This window comes from Mustela nivalis, assembly GCF_964662115.1.
Source record: "Mustela nivalis genome assembly, chromosome: 14".
NCBI lineage: Eukaryota > Metazoa > Chordata > Mammalia > Carnivora > Mustelidae > Mustela > Mustela nivalis.
This window is the reverse complement of record NC_139033.1, coordinates 33,344,401-33,359,155: the sequence shown is the minus strand read 5'-3', so window position 1 is coordinate 33,359,155 and position 14,755 is coordinate 33,344,401. Positions and strand designations below refer to the sequence as shown.

The following is a 14,755-nucleotide window of genomic DNA, read 5'->3' as shown; positions in this document are numbered from 1 at the left end:
TAGTATATGTCAGAGGCAAAATTAGACACTAAGAACATAAATATGAATAAAATAGTCTCAGTGCTCACTCGGATTAGGAGGATAGGATTATGTGGATACACAGAAGGTTATGAGAGGCACTTTAAGGTAAATGGGGAAAATAAAAGACATAGTGAAGAAACACTGAGAGGTATGATAGAAGCTTAGGGTTTACTGAAAGATACAACCGAAGATAAAGCAGGAACACATATTGGTAGCATATCAATAAAAAGCCTTGAATTTTACTGTGGAGACAACGAAAAGCCAGAAACACTTTAGATGACCGATACAAGAAACACAAGTGACAGTGATATTCAAATCAGGGAGATAAGTAATTACAGGCAGGAAACACGATTGGAAAAGCTATTTCAGTAGTTCATGGCAGGGGCAAGGAAGGTCTGAACTGATGCACTGGGAGCAGAGACAGAGAAGGAGGGGAGACGGTGGGACCTCAGAACTGGATAAGAAGTAGTTAAATATGACAAGTTTGATGGCCTGGGTGACTGGGAATATGGTGAGGCCATTCAATAAGATGAGGCCTGTCAGAGAGACTTTGGAGAGGGGTGGGTGGCTGTTAGTCAGTTTGGGACATACATTTGGTGATGCTCAGCAGGATATTAGACATATGGCTCGTGAGGTAAAGAGAGGTCAAAGCTGGAGAAGTAAATCTCAGAGTTGTCTGCATGGAGGTGTCAAAGCTACAGGAGAGGGTGACAGCGTCTAGGCAGGGTAAGGGGAGAAGGTTAAGGGTAGAGCTTGGAGAAGAACATCTTTCAGGATCAGACAAAGAAAGAGTATGTTCTAATGAAGGAGGAGAGAGATGAGATAAAAGCTAAGAGGAGAACCTGGAACATGTCCTGGAGGGAAACGGAAAAGGAAGAGAAATCAACAGAGTTGAATGTTGTAAGTGGTCAAGTGAAATCGAAGCCCGGACTGTGCCATCAGGGAGCCCCTGCAGACCACTGACGGCACAGCCTGGGCAGGGACAGGGGCACGTACTCACAGAGCTACCGTGTGCCAGGCACTGCTCAAGGCTTAGGGGTACAGTACGTAAGTGGAGAGGAAATGGTAGCAGCAACTACAAATTTTTCTTTTAAGGAGCTTGGTAGTAAACAAAGACAAAATGAAATTATACTTCAGGAGGAGGCAGGGTTCAAGCGAAGGTACAAGGGAAGAAGTGTGGATTGGTCGAGCGTGAGTGCAAGGAGTCTGCAGAGAGAGAGCAAAACCGGCCAGAGGCAAGAAGAAGAAGGACAGCGCCACGGTAGGGTCAAAGGAAATAATACCTCCCCCCAAATTTCTTGAAGCCAGTCAGCCAGCCTTCCCAAATGGGACTTTATTCTGCCGTATTGTCTTTCAAACTTCTAACGCTAACAATTTCCACACAATGCTGCCTCTGATGTGATTCAAAAACCTTGTGAGGTAGAGGCCATAGAGCATGAACACAGTATAACACACACATAGAAAGCACAAACCAAACTCATTATAGTGGTTTCATCTGGATGAGGGGAAATTAGAATGGAGTCGGGAATTGAAAAAAAACAAAACAAAACTTTAGCTTTAGCGGTAATGTTCTAACTTTTTAAAAATGTGTGACACGTGTGACAAATTAGTAATTGTTGATCTCTTAGATGGCAGGAATATACACATGTACATTTGCTTGTTATATCATTCTGCATGCTTTTCTGCAGTTTCAACATTTTTTAAAGATGTGGATCGTATGAGAAAATTATGGCTGAGAGGGAGTTAAATGGCCCCCAAGTGGGCGTGAGCAGTGGAAGTCCCGCCTTACTCCACTACAGGGCAGGTTACAGCACCTTAGAAGTCCAAACAAAGGATACAAGGAAAAAGGCCCTGCGGACGTCATCCAGATAGAGCTGTCGAAACTGGGAAATATCAGGACTGCAGGTGAACTGAAGGCTGGTGACCTATGAGACAGTAAGAAATACATGAGCACATAGGACAGTTCGCTTACTCCTACCCTCAAAGGCAAACTTCCAGTCTGGTACAATAGCTGGAAAGTTATCCTGCACTGACAAAACTATAACAATAAAGCTGTTCCTATAGTTTAATTACATCTTAATTCAATCTGCTAAAAGTTAGAATACATTGCTAATAATGTGCTAAAACAGAGCTGTAGTATTGCTGAATGGGTAATAAAAGGAAGAATCGGGCTTTTCCTTATCCTGTATAAATGCTTCACTTTTAAATCCCTATAGAACTCTTTAAGTCCTGTTTTCTCAGTGTCCTGATATTCTAAAACCCAGCTACAGTATCATATTAAAAAAAATGATAAAATCAAATATTTGTTTCTTTCTTTTTCTGTTAGTTATTTTCTCTATATACAAATGCAAAATATTCCTATTTTTGGTAAAATAGAAAGTCACTCAATTTTTAAAAAAATATTTTATTTATTATTTGACAGAGAGAGAAACAGTGACAGAGGGAACCCAAGGTGGTAGAGTGGGAGAGGGAGAAGCAGCTCCCCACTGAGCAGGGAGCCCGAAGCTGGGCTTGATCCCAGGACCCTGGGATTATGACCTGAGCCGAAGGCAGATGTCCAAAGACTGATCCATTCAATTTCAGTCACTCAATTTCAACAAGAAGGATGCACTTTCGCTTAATCCCCTTCTCCCCCAAACAGAAAAACTCATGGGGAAACTTTCCCCTCCCTCCACTAACCATGTAATTTTCCACTAAGTTCTTTGGATGCTTTAATACTCCTTTCTATAAAAAGAAATACCTGCTTTCTGTTAAAAAACAGAATTTTAAAAATGACACTGAATCTCATTTTTAGATTTATTACTTATTTAATATTAAAATATTTAATATTTACTACTATTAAGGACAGTCTGACCATTTACTAGAATCTGAACAAAACTGTTTTCATGTACTGTTTTTAATATTCTGGGGCTTAATGTTAAAAGCCAGTAATTATTTAATATACTTCAATACAGTTTCCTCCTTATTGAAATTAATTATTTTGAATGACCAATTACTCTGTAAGCTCAACTGGAACCGGTTATGGACGGATCAATGGACCAACTATGAAGGTGTTTTTCTGCAATATTCATTTTATCTGACCTCAGTAAAACTGTAAATATGCTACCACCAATGGTTTATAATTACCTCCAGTTCTAAAATAAAGGCAAGAGACATCAATTTAACTCCATAGCTCAGTATGATAAATGTGTCCTTAAAATTTAGCTGGCTTTTAGCCAATTCAAAGTGTACTCCATTGAATAAACGGCCTAAGATTTGGACTGAGGCCACGATCACTAGGGTGGCAGAAAAAGCAATTTGGAATAGGACCACTAGAAAGAGAAAAACAACACTGCAAATATAAATGTTGCCTTATGATCAAATTCATGCACTGACTTGTGACAACATAAATATTCTTGTGACTACAATAAATTGAGGGAAAGAAAAATGAGATATGAAAACAGAGGAAAATATGATAAAGAGCATTCTTTCTCCTCCACTCCTTCATCTACATTGATGTTTTTGTACATCAGGGATTCTCAAATAATTTCTAAGAATAACCCAACCTATTTAATGCCTATGAAAGTATAAAATCATGCTTTTCTATTGTAAATGAACAATTTTCTTAAAAACTGCTTAACTTGATTATTAATCATTAACTTAATTACGACTGTTTTAAATGGTGCACAGTTTTTGATGAAATAACACGGCAACTTTTGTACAGAATAGAGAATATTTTAATATTCTCAAATAAACGCAACAATGATTTTGACAAGCTACCTTCTGTTTATAGGAAACACTGGGTTGCCACAGGGTTTCTTGTTCCACCTGTATCCACACAAACATTAAGCATGACAATACTAATGGAAAGAGAGCTTCATACCTAAGGGACAAGGGGATTTGGGGTGGCAGTAGGAGGTGAAAAAAAAAAAAAAGAAAAAAACATTAAACAAGTAAAAATGCAAATTTATGCAAAATTAAAACAACCTTGATAATACTTCAAAGTCACAATATCACAAAGTTTAAATTTTCTAGGCTCTCCAGAAGAAGAAAGTGGGAAAGGAAAGGAACATTTAAATATCAACTCCAACACCATCTTTTTTTGAAATGTATTAAATCCTGAGATCATTTAAATTTTTAAAATAGTTGAGATATTTAGAAATCACTCATAAGGTAAATACACAAAAAAGGAAAGAAAACATTAAGATGGAGGTAAAAAGATAATGCCTGAGTTAAAATCATTAATATACCCAGAAGAGCAAGACTAATGTTCCAAGTTAAAAAAAAAAAAAAAAAAAGGGTGTGATATGGAATCTCTAAGAAAGAAAAAAAAAAGAACCAATAAACACATGAAAATATGTTTGCCCTTACTGATAACTGATATGGAAACTAAAACAATAGAAGATAAGACATTTACTTATCACATTTATTCAGTAAAAAACAATAATGTCAACAAGAGTATAATGAAAACTAACTCTCACACTCTCTACATAGGAATAAACAATTTCTGGAAGGCAATCGGACACTACATCAAGAATCTCAAAAATATTCATGTAACATAATCCAGTGATGTTACTCCTAGGAATTTACCCTGAGACGATAATCCACTATGGGCACTAGAATTCTCCTCATATGAAGATATTTGTTGTAATACTGTCTACAGAAGGGAAAAACAAAAACAAAGTCAGGAAACAAGCTAGGGTGTGATTAAATAATGTATGGTACATCTCTTGGCTAGTTTAATGGTGATAGTAATATGGACAAAGGAGAAATGTTCATGAGCTAAGACAGTGACAGAAGTCTTTTCTAATCCTCTTCCAGCCTACCTAGGGATAAATGTGTCACCTTTGTTATCCCTCAAATACCCTGTTACAGTTCTTCAACCACCATTTTAATCACATGTTCACGAGCATGCCTTTCTCGCCAATCTGGAAAGGCTCTGGCTGAGTCAGTCTTGTCACCACTGCAGGCCTAGCTAGTAAGGATTCGCTGAGTCAGTTACTTAAGCGGGAGTTACTAAACAAAATCAAACTAACCAAACCAAACCAAAACAACTTTATTTCTCTCAACTTTTTCACCCCCCCCTTTTTTTTTTAAATTTTATTTATTTATTTGAGAGAGAAAGAAACAGAGACAGAGCACAAGCAGAGGGAGCTGTGGGCTCCCTGCCCAGCAAGGAGCCAGATGCAGGAGTTGATCCCAGGACTCTGGGATCATGACCAGAGCGAAGGCAGATGCTTAACCCACTGAGCCAGCCAGGCGTTCCTCAACTATTTCACCTATTGAACTCTGTTCCATTCGGTGCTACTTCCCAGACATGAGACGACAAAATAAGCAAAATGCTTTAAATTCTATCACTGATCATAAAAATAAAAACTGAAGACCAGGGAGAAGGAAGTATTTGGATTCAGAAAGCATACACAAATCACCTGGTATATAAAATGTAGAATACCCATATATGAACAGACAATAAATACATGAAAAAGTATCATTAGTCAAACAGATGCAGAAAATGTATACAAAGCTGTACCATTTTTGACCTATTAAAACAGCCACTGATGTTCTTATTTAAAAATGAAAATACTAAATACTGTGAAGGATAGGACCTCTCAGCAGTTGCTGGTGATATTATAAACTGGCACTGTTCTGAAGACAGAAGTAAAAAAAATAAATAAAAAATAAATTCATACTCTATGACCACCTATACTACATGTGAGAAATGAACAAAGGAAGTAATAGAAACTATATAGAAAGCTTGGCACGAAAACGTAACTCAAAATATTATAAAAAAATGTAAATAAATAAAATGACCAAAAATAGAGGAATGGCTAAATAAATTAAGGTTCATCCACATCACAGAATATTAAATATCTATTAAAATGATGGTTAGGAAGCCTATGAACCACCTGGGACAATGCTTCTAAAATGATGTTAGATATGGGGCATCTGGGTAGCATAGTTGGTGAAACATCCGACTCCTGATTTGACTCAGGTCGTGATCTCAAGGTTGTGAAGTCGGGCTCTGTGCTCAGTGTGGAGTCTGCTTATGACTCTCCCTTTCCTGCTGCCCCTGCCCCCCTCACTCTCTCTCTCTCTCTCAAATAAAGAAATGAATAAATCTTAAAATAATATTATGTAGAAAAAAAAGATAAAATAGTAAGTATATGGTATGATTAATACTATGTTAAAAAAAGACAAATAGAGGTAAGAATAAAAGAAATATATCAGAATATCAGCAGGATGTGTAGGGTTAATAGGTGATTTTCCCCTTTATCCATACTTTCCAAAATGTGATCAATACTACGTTTATAATGGTTTTTTAAAAAATAATTGAAAAACAAATGTTGACGTAGAATTCCTGTATCTTAGCCATTCTTTAAAATTTAGTTCAACTTCCACAGGAGTCCCTGATGGCACAAATTCAGCTGCCCTCCTCAAATTCTTTCCCTAGCCATTCTTTATATCTTACAATTCCCAGCCTAATTAAGTCACAATAACTTAACTGTTGCATTCTGTAAGTGCCTAACACTGTAAAATAAAGTCCTTACTTTATAGCAGCTTACAACTCTATTAGACACCTAGGGTAAGCTAATTGTGCTACCTTTTTATCAGTCTAGTGTTCAGGACACTGGAGATGGGAAAGAAAAAACAACTGTTGATTAATTGAATGAAGAAGGTGTGTACTCTAAGCAAAAGAGGACCAAGATTTTTAAAAATATTTGCAATTATATATGAAAGAATTCTTTCCTAATATATGAAAACACAAATTTCATAGTTCTACAAATGGTGCTACAGATTCATTTCCTTTCAGAAACTATAAACTATAATCATTTTCATTTGTTAAAATGTGGATGAATAAATGTGATAAAGACAATCTTCCTATGGGACTTTATTTCTTTAGACAATATCTTGTATAAAGTCTGCATATTTGAATTAATAAACTGAAATACCAATAAAATGTCATCACAGGTTCACAGTGTACATAGTAAAACCTAACAAAATTAGGATCTCCTAGTTTGGTCTCTGTGCAAATTCAGCAGGGCAGAAAAGGCATTTAGCTTTGTATTATAGTTTGTTAAGCAAACGGATAATATAAATACAATTTTGGCAAGAAATGTTTAACAAACTTAAGAGAACTACTTTCAAGCATTTCAATAGCCTTCATTTGCATAAAAATAATGAAATGCTGATTAAAATGAATCTTCTTTATTCATTAAATCAAGGATACATTGTTAGAATTTAGGATAACTATTACTGTATTTTCTGTAAAGTAATAAAACTGCATTTCTTCCAATATCTTATAATCTGACGATTCACTAATTTACACAGAGAATCCTCCGGATTGTCCAAAATAGTTATGTATAACAATCAGGTGGGCTATAAGTTTTGCAAAACTGATTTTAAATTAAAAACTGTGCTAATTGAAAATGTTAGACTGTGCTGATTCAAGCTATTTCTGTTGCATTTTTCTGCAAAGGTAAATACACTTTCTGATGTTGAATAATATATTTCTTAATACATTCACTAATAAGGTTATACTCATCATTATTGTTCATATACTCATGAATTTTTGCTTTTCAGATTTTCTTAAAATAAATTAAATGTGCTTCTGATAATATGTTTTGGTATCTTTATGACTATGAAACTGATGATTTAAAATACCATCATATTTATCCCCAATGTAAGTTACATGACTAACTCATTATACATTCCGAAATATTTTTTCACTCAAAATTCAACTTTAATCATCTGTTCTTCTTTCCTTCCTTCCTTTCTAATCCAGGAAACCAGATCCATTCCTAGATTTGTATTTCTTAAATCTTCTACACATTCCTTCAAATTTGTTTGCTGCTTTAGAATGTGAAGGCTCAAGAAAGAAAAGGGCTTACTGATTATTAAGTGACTGTAGAATTTGGCAGATATTTCTGGACCCTCTCAAATACATACTTTTTGGCAATCTCTAGGTAAGATATCTTAAAGAAACTCATGTCACCCCAAAATGGTGAGTTACAATAGAAATTATTTTGTCTTTTGCCTTCTCATCTAGACTAAAAACTAATTCATATATAGTTTGATGGATTCTGATTGTAAATTATCCTGAAATTTCACCAATAAAGGGGAAAAGAGTGAACAGTTTTGTTTTTGTTTTTAAGTAGGTTTCATGGAACCCAACACAGGGCTTGAACTCACAACACTGAGATTAAGACAGGGCCGAGGTCAAGAGTTGGACACGTAACCAACTGAGCCATGCAGGCACCCCAAGAGTGAACAGTTTAAAAGCTTCATTATGTTTATCACTCTTGAGTAAGAATATGCTAATAGACTTCAGGTTTTATCTGAAAGTTCAAAATTCTAAGTCTCAAACCAAGCACCTCTTAAAATCTTATTAGGTAACTGGTGAAAATTTCCATGTTGCTTTCCATGTTTCCATGTCCCATTACGTCTTCACATCTGTGCGTCAGATCTGGTTATGCAGGGAGAAAACAAGGCAGAAGGTGTGGGGAGCTTTGGTAGGAGAAGGTTTTGTACACTACTGGACCATCTCTTATCTAGGGACAAGAACTCCTGGGGCCTAGTTCACTTAGGATGTTAGGGCCTATTATGAAAAGATTTTTTAGAACATCCCTCTAATTCTAAATTAGGCCAACTAAGTTTCTCAAAGAATGAACCTAAGTCTTAGACCCCAAATCATCTAAACTGGGAATAATCTATTGATAGCACAACGGTCAATCCCCAGGTTTAGTCTAGTTGGGATTAAGATCCTTTATTTGGGCCAAAATTTGAGCTATCTTTGAGTGGTGGTAATCTGATTTGCCTTTTCTATACAATGTTGTTAAAATGTACACATTTCTCACCTCATAAGCATTTAAATAATGATAAAATAAAATTCAAAGTAAAGAATGCTTTTCTTCAAAGCAGGTGGGGAGATTGTATCACTGCTTCACTGACTAGATCCCTTCAGGATCTACCCCAAAGCAAGCTGCCAGTTTTTGTTTTGCAAGAAAATTTAAATCTTAAATAAAATGGGATTCTTTAACTTCAGAGAAAATATTCTGAAAGTTTCTGAATCTAAAGAATATTTGGACCAAATATATGTAAGAGTAAAAATAAAAGGTATATTCAAATAAGAATGAACAAATCAAGGTATAATTTGAAGTGCAGGAAAGGAATGTAACAATGCTACAGCTCTCCTAACTCATTGTTTGAGACTTCAAATTTCTCCATAATCAATCAGAACTTTTAACATGGTAGTGAAATGACATTTCAGCATCTTCAGGAAATAAACAGAAAGACAAAGACAACAGGCAATACTATGAGCATATGAAAAAGAAAGCAGAGGATTTACGATCAACTTATATATAGTTCTTATGAAGCAGAAAATATGTATAATTTATTCCCCAAGATTTATACATTTTTCATCTCCAGAGGTAAAATATTCAAAGAGAAATGTCAAGATCATTTAAAGCTTGCTACTAAAAATTAAAATTTAAAAACAGTTCATACCCTGTGCTTAGCAGCAGGTAGGCTGACATGGAGGAAAGAAGGATGCTGAACAGTCGCTCAAAGAGACTTGTCGGACTCAGCAGTGGTAGGACAAAGGAAGAGGCTGCAGTGAAACAAAGCAGGGCCGTGTCAGTACAACAAACACAATGTACATGAGTTTAGAAGTACCAATTCTACTGTCATTTATAGAATTTATTGTTTCTGTGACCTCTTAAATGGGCTATACTTATCCTAATAATTTTTGTAAGAAATTTGAAACTCCATGTTTCCTAAAAAAGATCTTACTTATTTGAGAGACAGAGAGAGCGAGCGAGCGAGTGAGCACGTGTGCACAAGTGTGTGCATGTATGTGGAGAAGTTGAGGGGGTGGTGCTGGGAAGGAGGGCCAGAGGGGAGAGGGACGAGCAGATTCCTGGCTAAATGTGGAGCCCTACAACACGGGGCTTGATCCCACAACTCCAAGATCATGACTTGAGTGAACATCAAGAGTCAGGGGCCTAACCAAATGAGCTACCCCTGAAACTTTGCATTTTTACACTTGATCTTAGCCAAAAGACCTAGAAGCGATGAAACTTCACATTTTTAATTAAAATTACATTTCATTATTTTTACCATATTTTGGCTCAGATCTTCTCAATTTTATTTAACCTTGCTCACTAAATGAGTAATTTGTTATTTGCTGATATAAATAATAAAAAATATAATACAACATGTTGCTCAAGATTTAGCAAATATCTCTTAATTAGGCATATAGCTAAAAGGCAACTTATTCCCCAGAAATTGATTTTTCCTAACCTCCTTCTCCTGCTCCCAAGTTTTTCCACTGCAAAGTATATGCATTGAGAGTGGTAGCATGCCACTCAGGAAACAAAAAATAAAAGAGGATATCCCCATATGAGAGTTGTAATAAGAGTAATGAAGTAATCTTCCCCTTCAGGACAAGAAAGCAAGTATTTCCGTAGGAGGGCAGCAAACATTAACTCCCCATTTCTATTTTGGGAAGGAAATATGCCTAAGTTCCTCATCATCCTAGTCAGGCAGAAAACATGCCTGGAGTTAAACACTCCAGAGTATGGAGACAGACAACTTGGGATAAAATCCTGGGTGATTCATTATTAACGTTTTAACCATGGGACAAGTTTATTAATCCATCTAAGCAGTATTCCTATCTGTCAAGTAGTGAGGATACAAATAAATTGTTGTGAGGTTTAAATAGAATTTCACCTGTAAAATGCTCCCTGAGCATAGCGCGAGGGATATAATAGGTGCTTAATAACTCTGAGCTGCTACTATTATTACTAACCAACATCTACTAATAAGTTAATTTTAAAGACAAACCCCTTCAAAGTCAAGTCACTGCAGTATGTAAGACTGAAAGTTATATCAATAGTCCCGGAGACAAATAGCTTCTGATCTTTTTCAGATGTGTAGTTTCGATACTGTTATCCTCACCTGATACATATTTTAACAGAAAAAAAGCAACATTTTAATATTTATTATAAAAGCCAATTCAAATGAGATCTCTTCTGTAAAATATAATACATTATAATAAAATGTGTCTTAGGGGTTTATATAGAGAATGCAAGGACAGTTCAATACTTGTAACTCAGTAATATCAACAGGCCATATTAATAGGTCTAAAAAGAAAAATCACATTATCTCTACAGATGATGAAAAAGCCTTTCACAAAATTCAACACCCATGCACTCCTAATAAGAACTCTAAATAAAACAAAAATGCATGTACTTTCTTTAACATGACAAATATATGTACCTCAATCCTAAAGCCAGCATCTACCTTAATGGGGAAACTCCAGAGGCATTCCCATTAAGGTCAAGGGGAAAAAAAATCACGGCAGTTCACTATCTCCACTTATTTAACATTGTTCTGGAGATACTACCGAATACAAATGAACTAAAGGAAACAATTAGATGACTAGGAACTGAAAAGGGGGGAAATATACATCTAATTTGTAAATAGCATGATAGTATATTTGGAAAATCCTAGAGAGTCAATGATAAACCTAACTCAAAAAATGAAAGAATTCAGTAAAAAAACAAAAAACAAAAAACAAAACAATAAAAAATTAACATGTAAAATCAGTAGCAACTTATCTCAATAATTAGAATCTAAAATGAGTGAGAAAAGTCCATTTACAATAGCAAAAAAGCAGATAAAACACTTAGCAATATACTTAACAAGAAATATGTAAGGCCTCTATGAAGAAAACAATAAAGACTTCTCTTAGAGGCACAGAAGTAGAATGGAGCAAGTGGAAAGACATCCCTTGTTCTTGGTTAGAATGTCTCAACATTACTCATGATTAAGATATGTCTTCCCAAAGTTAACTGACATATTTAATATGATCTCAATAAAATTTCCAGTAGGCTTTTTTTGAAGTTTGAGCAAGTAGATCCTAAAGTTCAGACTTTATTGAAATATATTATGAAGTCTGTAATAAAACAGTATATTATTGGCACATTAATAGACATAATTAGAATAGTACAGAAAGTCTAGAAATAGGCTAGTGTATAGTATGACATAGAAGTGTTATCTCAAGTCACTGGGGCAAATTAAGTATTAATGATACTGGATGGCTATTTAGAAAAAAATTAAATGAAATCCTTTCCTTAAACCATATATTTAGAATAATTAACTCTAAATATATCAAGGATTGAAATGTAAAATGTCAAAGTATGCAAGTATAAGAAGGAAATATGAGTGAATTCCTCCATAACCTAGGTTTCAAGGAAAGGCTTTCTAATTGTCTAAAAATTCAGATGCATTAAAAAAAAAGCCTGATTACACAAAAATAAAAATCAATTGTAGGCAAAAGACGTCATAAGCACAAACGGTAAGTGACAAACTGGGAAACATTTTTGTTACATATATCATAGGTAAAGGACCAATACCCCTAATTTATAAAGAGCTTTTAAAAATGAGAGCAAAGGACCAAAAATTCTATAGAAAAAAAAGGAAAAAAGATGAATAGATAATTCCCGAGAGAGAGATAAAAATGGCTCTTAAGCATGAGGAATGATGTTTGACTTAACTCATAATAAGAAAAATGCAAATTAAAAACACAGAGATACCATTTCTCAAACACAAGATTGACATAACTTTGTTGACTGGAATAAATTCAAAAGACTTTGGTGAGGCTATGGGGAAACAGGCATTCTTCCTATATTTTTGGCAAAAATGAGAAATGGTACACCTCTGGAGGGGAACTTAGTAATATCTGAAAGTACTACATGTGCATTTACCCTTTGCACCGTAATACAACTTCTAGGAATTTATCCTGAAAACATACCTCTAACAATAAAAACTATGCATATAATCAAGGTTATATGTTGCAAGATTATTTGTAGTTAAAAAAAAAAAATTATCTACCTAAACATGAAAGCATAGAATAAACAAACAATGGAATACACACACAATGGAAAACTAAATAGCTGCAAAAAGGAATAAAGAGCTCTAGGGTGCCTGGGTGGCTCAGTGGGTTAAAGCCCCTGCCTTCAACTCAGGTCATCCCACATCCTGGGATCGAGCCCTGCATCGGGCTCATTGCTCAGCAGGGAGCCTGCTTCCTCCTCTCTCTCTCTGCCTGCCTCTCAGCCTACTTGTGATCTCTGTCAAATAATAAATAAAATCTAAAAAAGAAGAAGAAGAAGAAGAGCTCTAAGAATTGATATGAAGTGATTACCAAGAGGTATTAAGTGAAAGATGCAAAGTACAAAAGAGGATACATAAAATGCTCCCCCTTTTATATAACAAAGGAGGAAAAATAAGAAAACATACTTATGTCTAACTATCAGTGCAAAGAGAAACACATAAAGGATAACCAGAAAGCAATGAAGGTCATAGCCCATGAAGGATTAGGGGTACAGAAGAATGGGGTGAAAGTACCACAGGCAGCACTTCTTTGAGTATAACCTTTTGTATAATTTTTATGTTTGGAAGCGTGTGACTATCCTACATACACAAAGAATTACAAAAAAAAAAAAAAAACAGGAAAGGGGCGCCTGGGTGGCTCAGTGGGTTAAGCCTCTGCCTTCAGCTCAGGTCATGATCCCAGGGTCGTGGGATCAAGCCCCATATAGGGCTCTCTGCTCAGCAGGGAGCCTGCCTCCACCTCTCTCTCTGCCTGCCTCTCTGCCTACTTGTAATCTCTGTCAAATTAAAAAAACAAAAAACAAAAAACAGGAAAGAAAAAAAAATACCAAAACAGCAAACTGAAACAAACAAACCTTGTTGTATTTCAAATAAATATCATGATCACAGTGAACAAAATGGAGGAAGGGATGGAGGGAGGCAGGCAGACAAATCCAAATAAATATGGACACGATATTTAACCATGAACCCTTGGTCTTGGGAAAGGTGAAGTGTGGGGGCAGAGTGAGAATTACAAACAAATCTCGAATAATATTGTTTGATTCTTGCGATGGTATGAGTGAAACACTCCTTAAACTGCTTTGATGTACTATAGGACTGAACCAATGAGTACACATGTTGATGTTGTTGGGAGCCAGGGTTGATTATCTTCATGGGAGGAACATATAAATATGGAATGGGGGAAGGCAAGAACGAGCAGATAGAAATATAGGTATCAGTGTGAACTTATGATTCCTGAAATATATATAGGTATGTGTATATGCATGTTAATGTGCATAAGGATCTATATGTAAGAGAAGTTTTATGTATATGAAAGCATGTACTTCTTAGTTCTGTCCATTGAAAAGCAAAGAAGCAAAGATACCCCAGTTATGATGGGTACATACAGCACTCAGATCTTGGTGTCTAATACCATTTTCCCAATAAAAACAGCTATGTTTCCTCAGAGAAATAACTGATTCTAGAGCTTGGAAAGTGTGGATATAAAGCAAACCTTATAAGGTAAACATCTTCTTAATGCCAGAAAATAAGGGTGGGTGTCTATTTACAAGCTAGCTCGAAGGTGCCATCTCTAGCCAAGTCTGGGACAATTTGGGCACCAAAGTATCAACAGTAATGAGTTATAAATCTTTGAAAAAAATAGGTGCTCATGTGACCACAATAATAAATAGATAAATGAATGAATGAATCAATGAATGAATGAATAGGAAAGAAGTGAAGATTCATAGAGAATGCTGAGAACCTCTAGTAAATGCCATAGGAGTCACTTTGTAGAGATCATGACAAAGACTGGATCAGGAAAGATTTACGAATGGATGCTATACCTGGGGGGAAATTCTGATGAGGATATTTGCTGGTC

The 14,755-nt window shown here is 35.6% G+C and overlaps 1 protein-coding gene across 9 annotated transcripts in view; it reads right to left on the bottom strand.

The window, feature by feature from the left end:
- Window positions 1-14,755, bottom strand: part of PIGN (phosphatidylinositol glycan anchor biosynthesis class N) — a 103,293-nt gene that overhangs the window by 24,578 nt on the left and 63,960 nt on the right. For 8 of the 9 annotated variants that reach the window (XM_082699381.1, XM_082699378.1, XM_082699377.1 and 5 more), the window contains 3 exons: window positions 9,505-9,607; window positions 3,781-3,883; window positions 1,860-1,946 (listed from right to left, as the gene is read on the bottom strand). In XM_082699381.1, the coding sequence (XP_082555507.1) occupies window positions 1,860-1,946; window positions 3,781-3,883; window positions 9,505-9,607 (293 nt within the window). The remainder of the gene's footprint in view (window positions 1-1,859; window positions 1,947-3,780; window positions 3,884-9,504; window positions 9,608-14,755) is intronic. The other variant, XR_014302872.1, reaches the window with a different exon arrangement.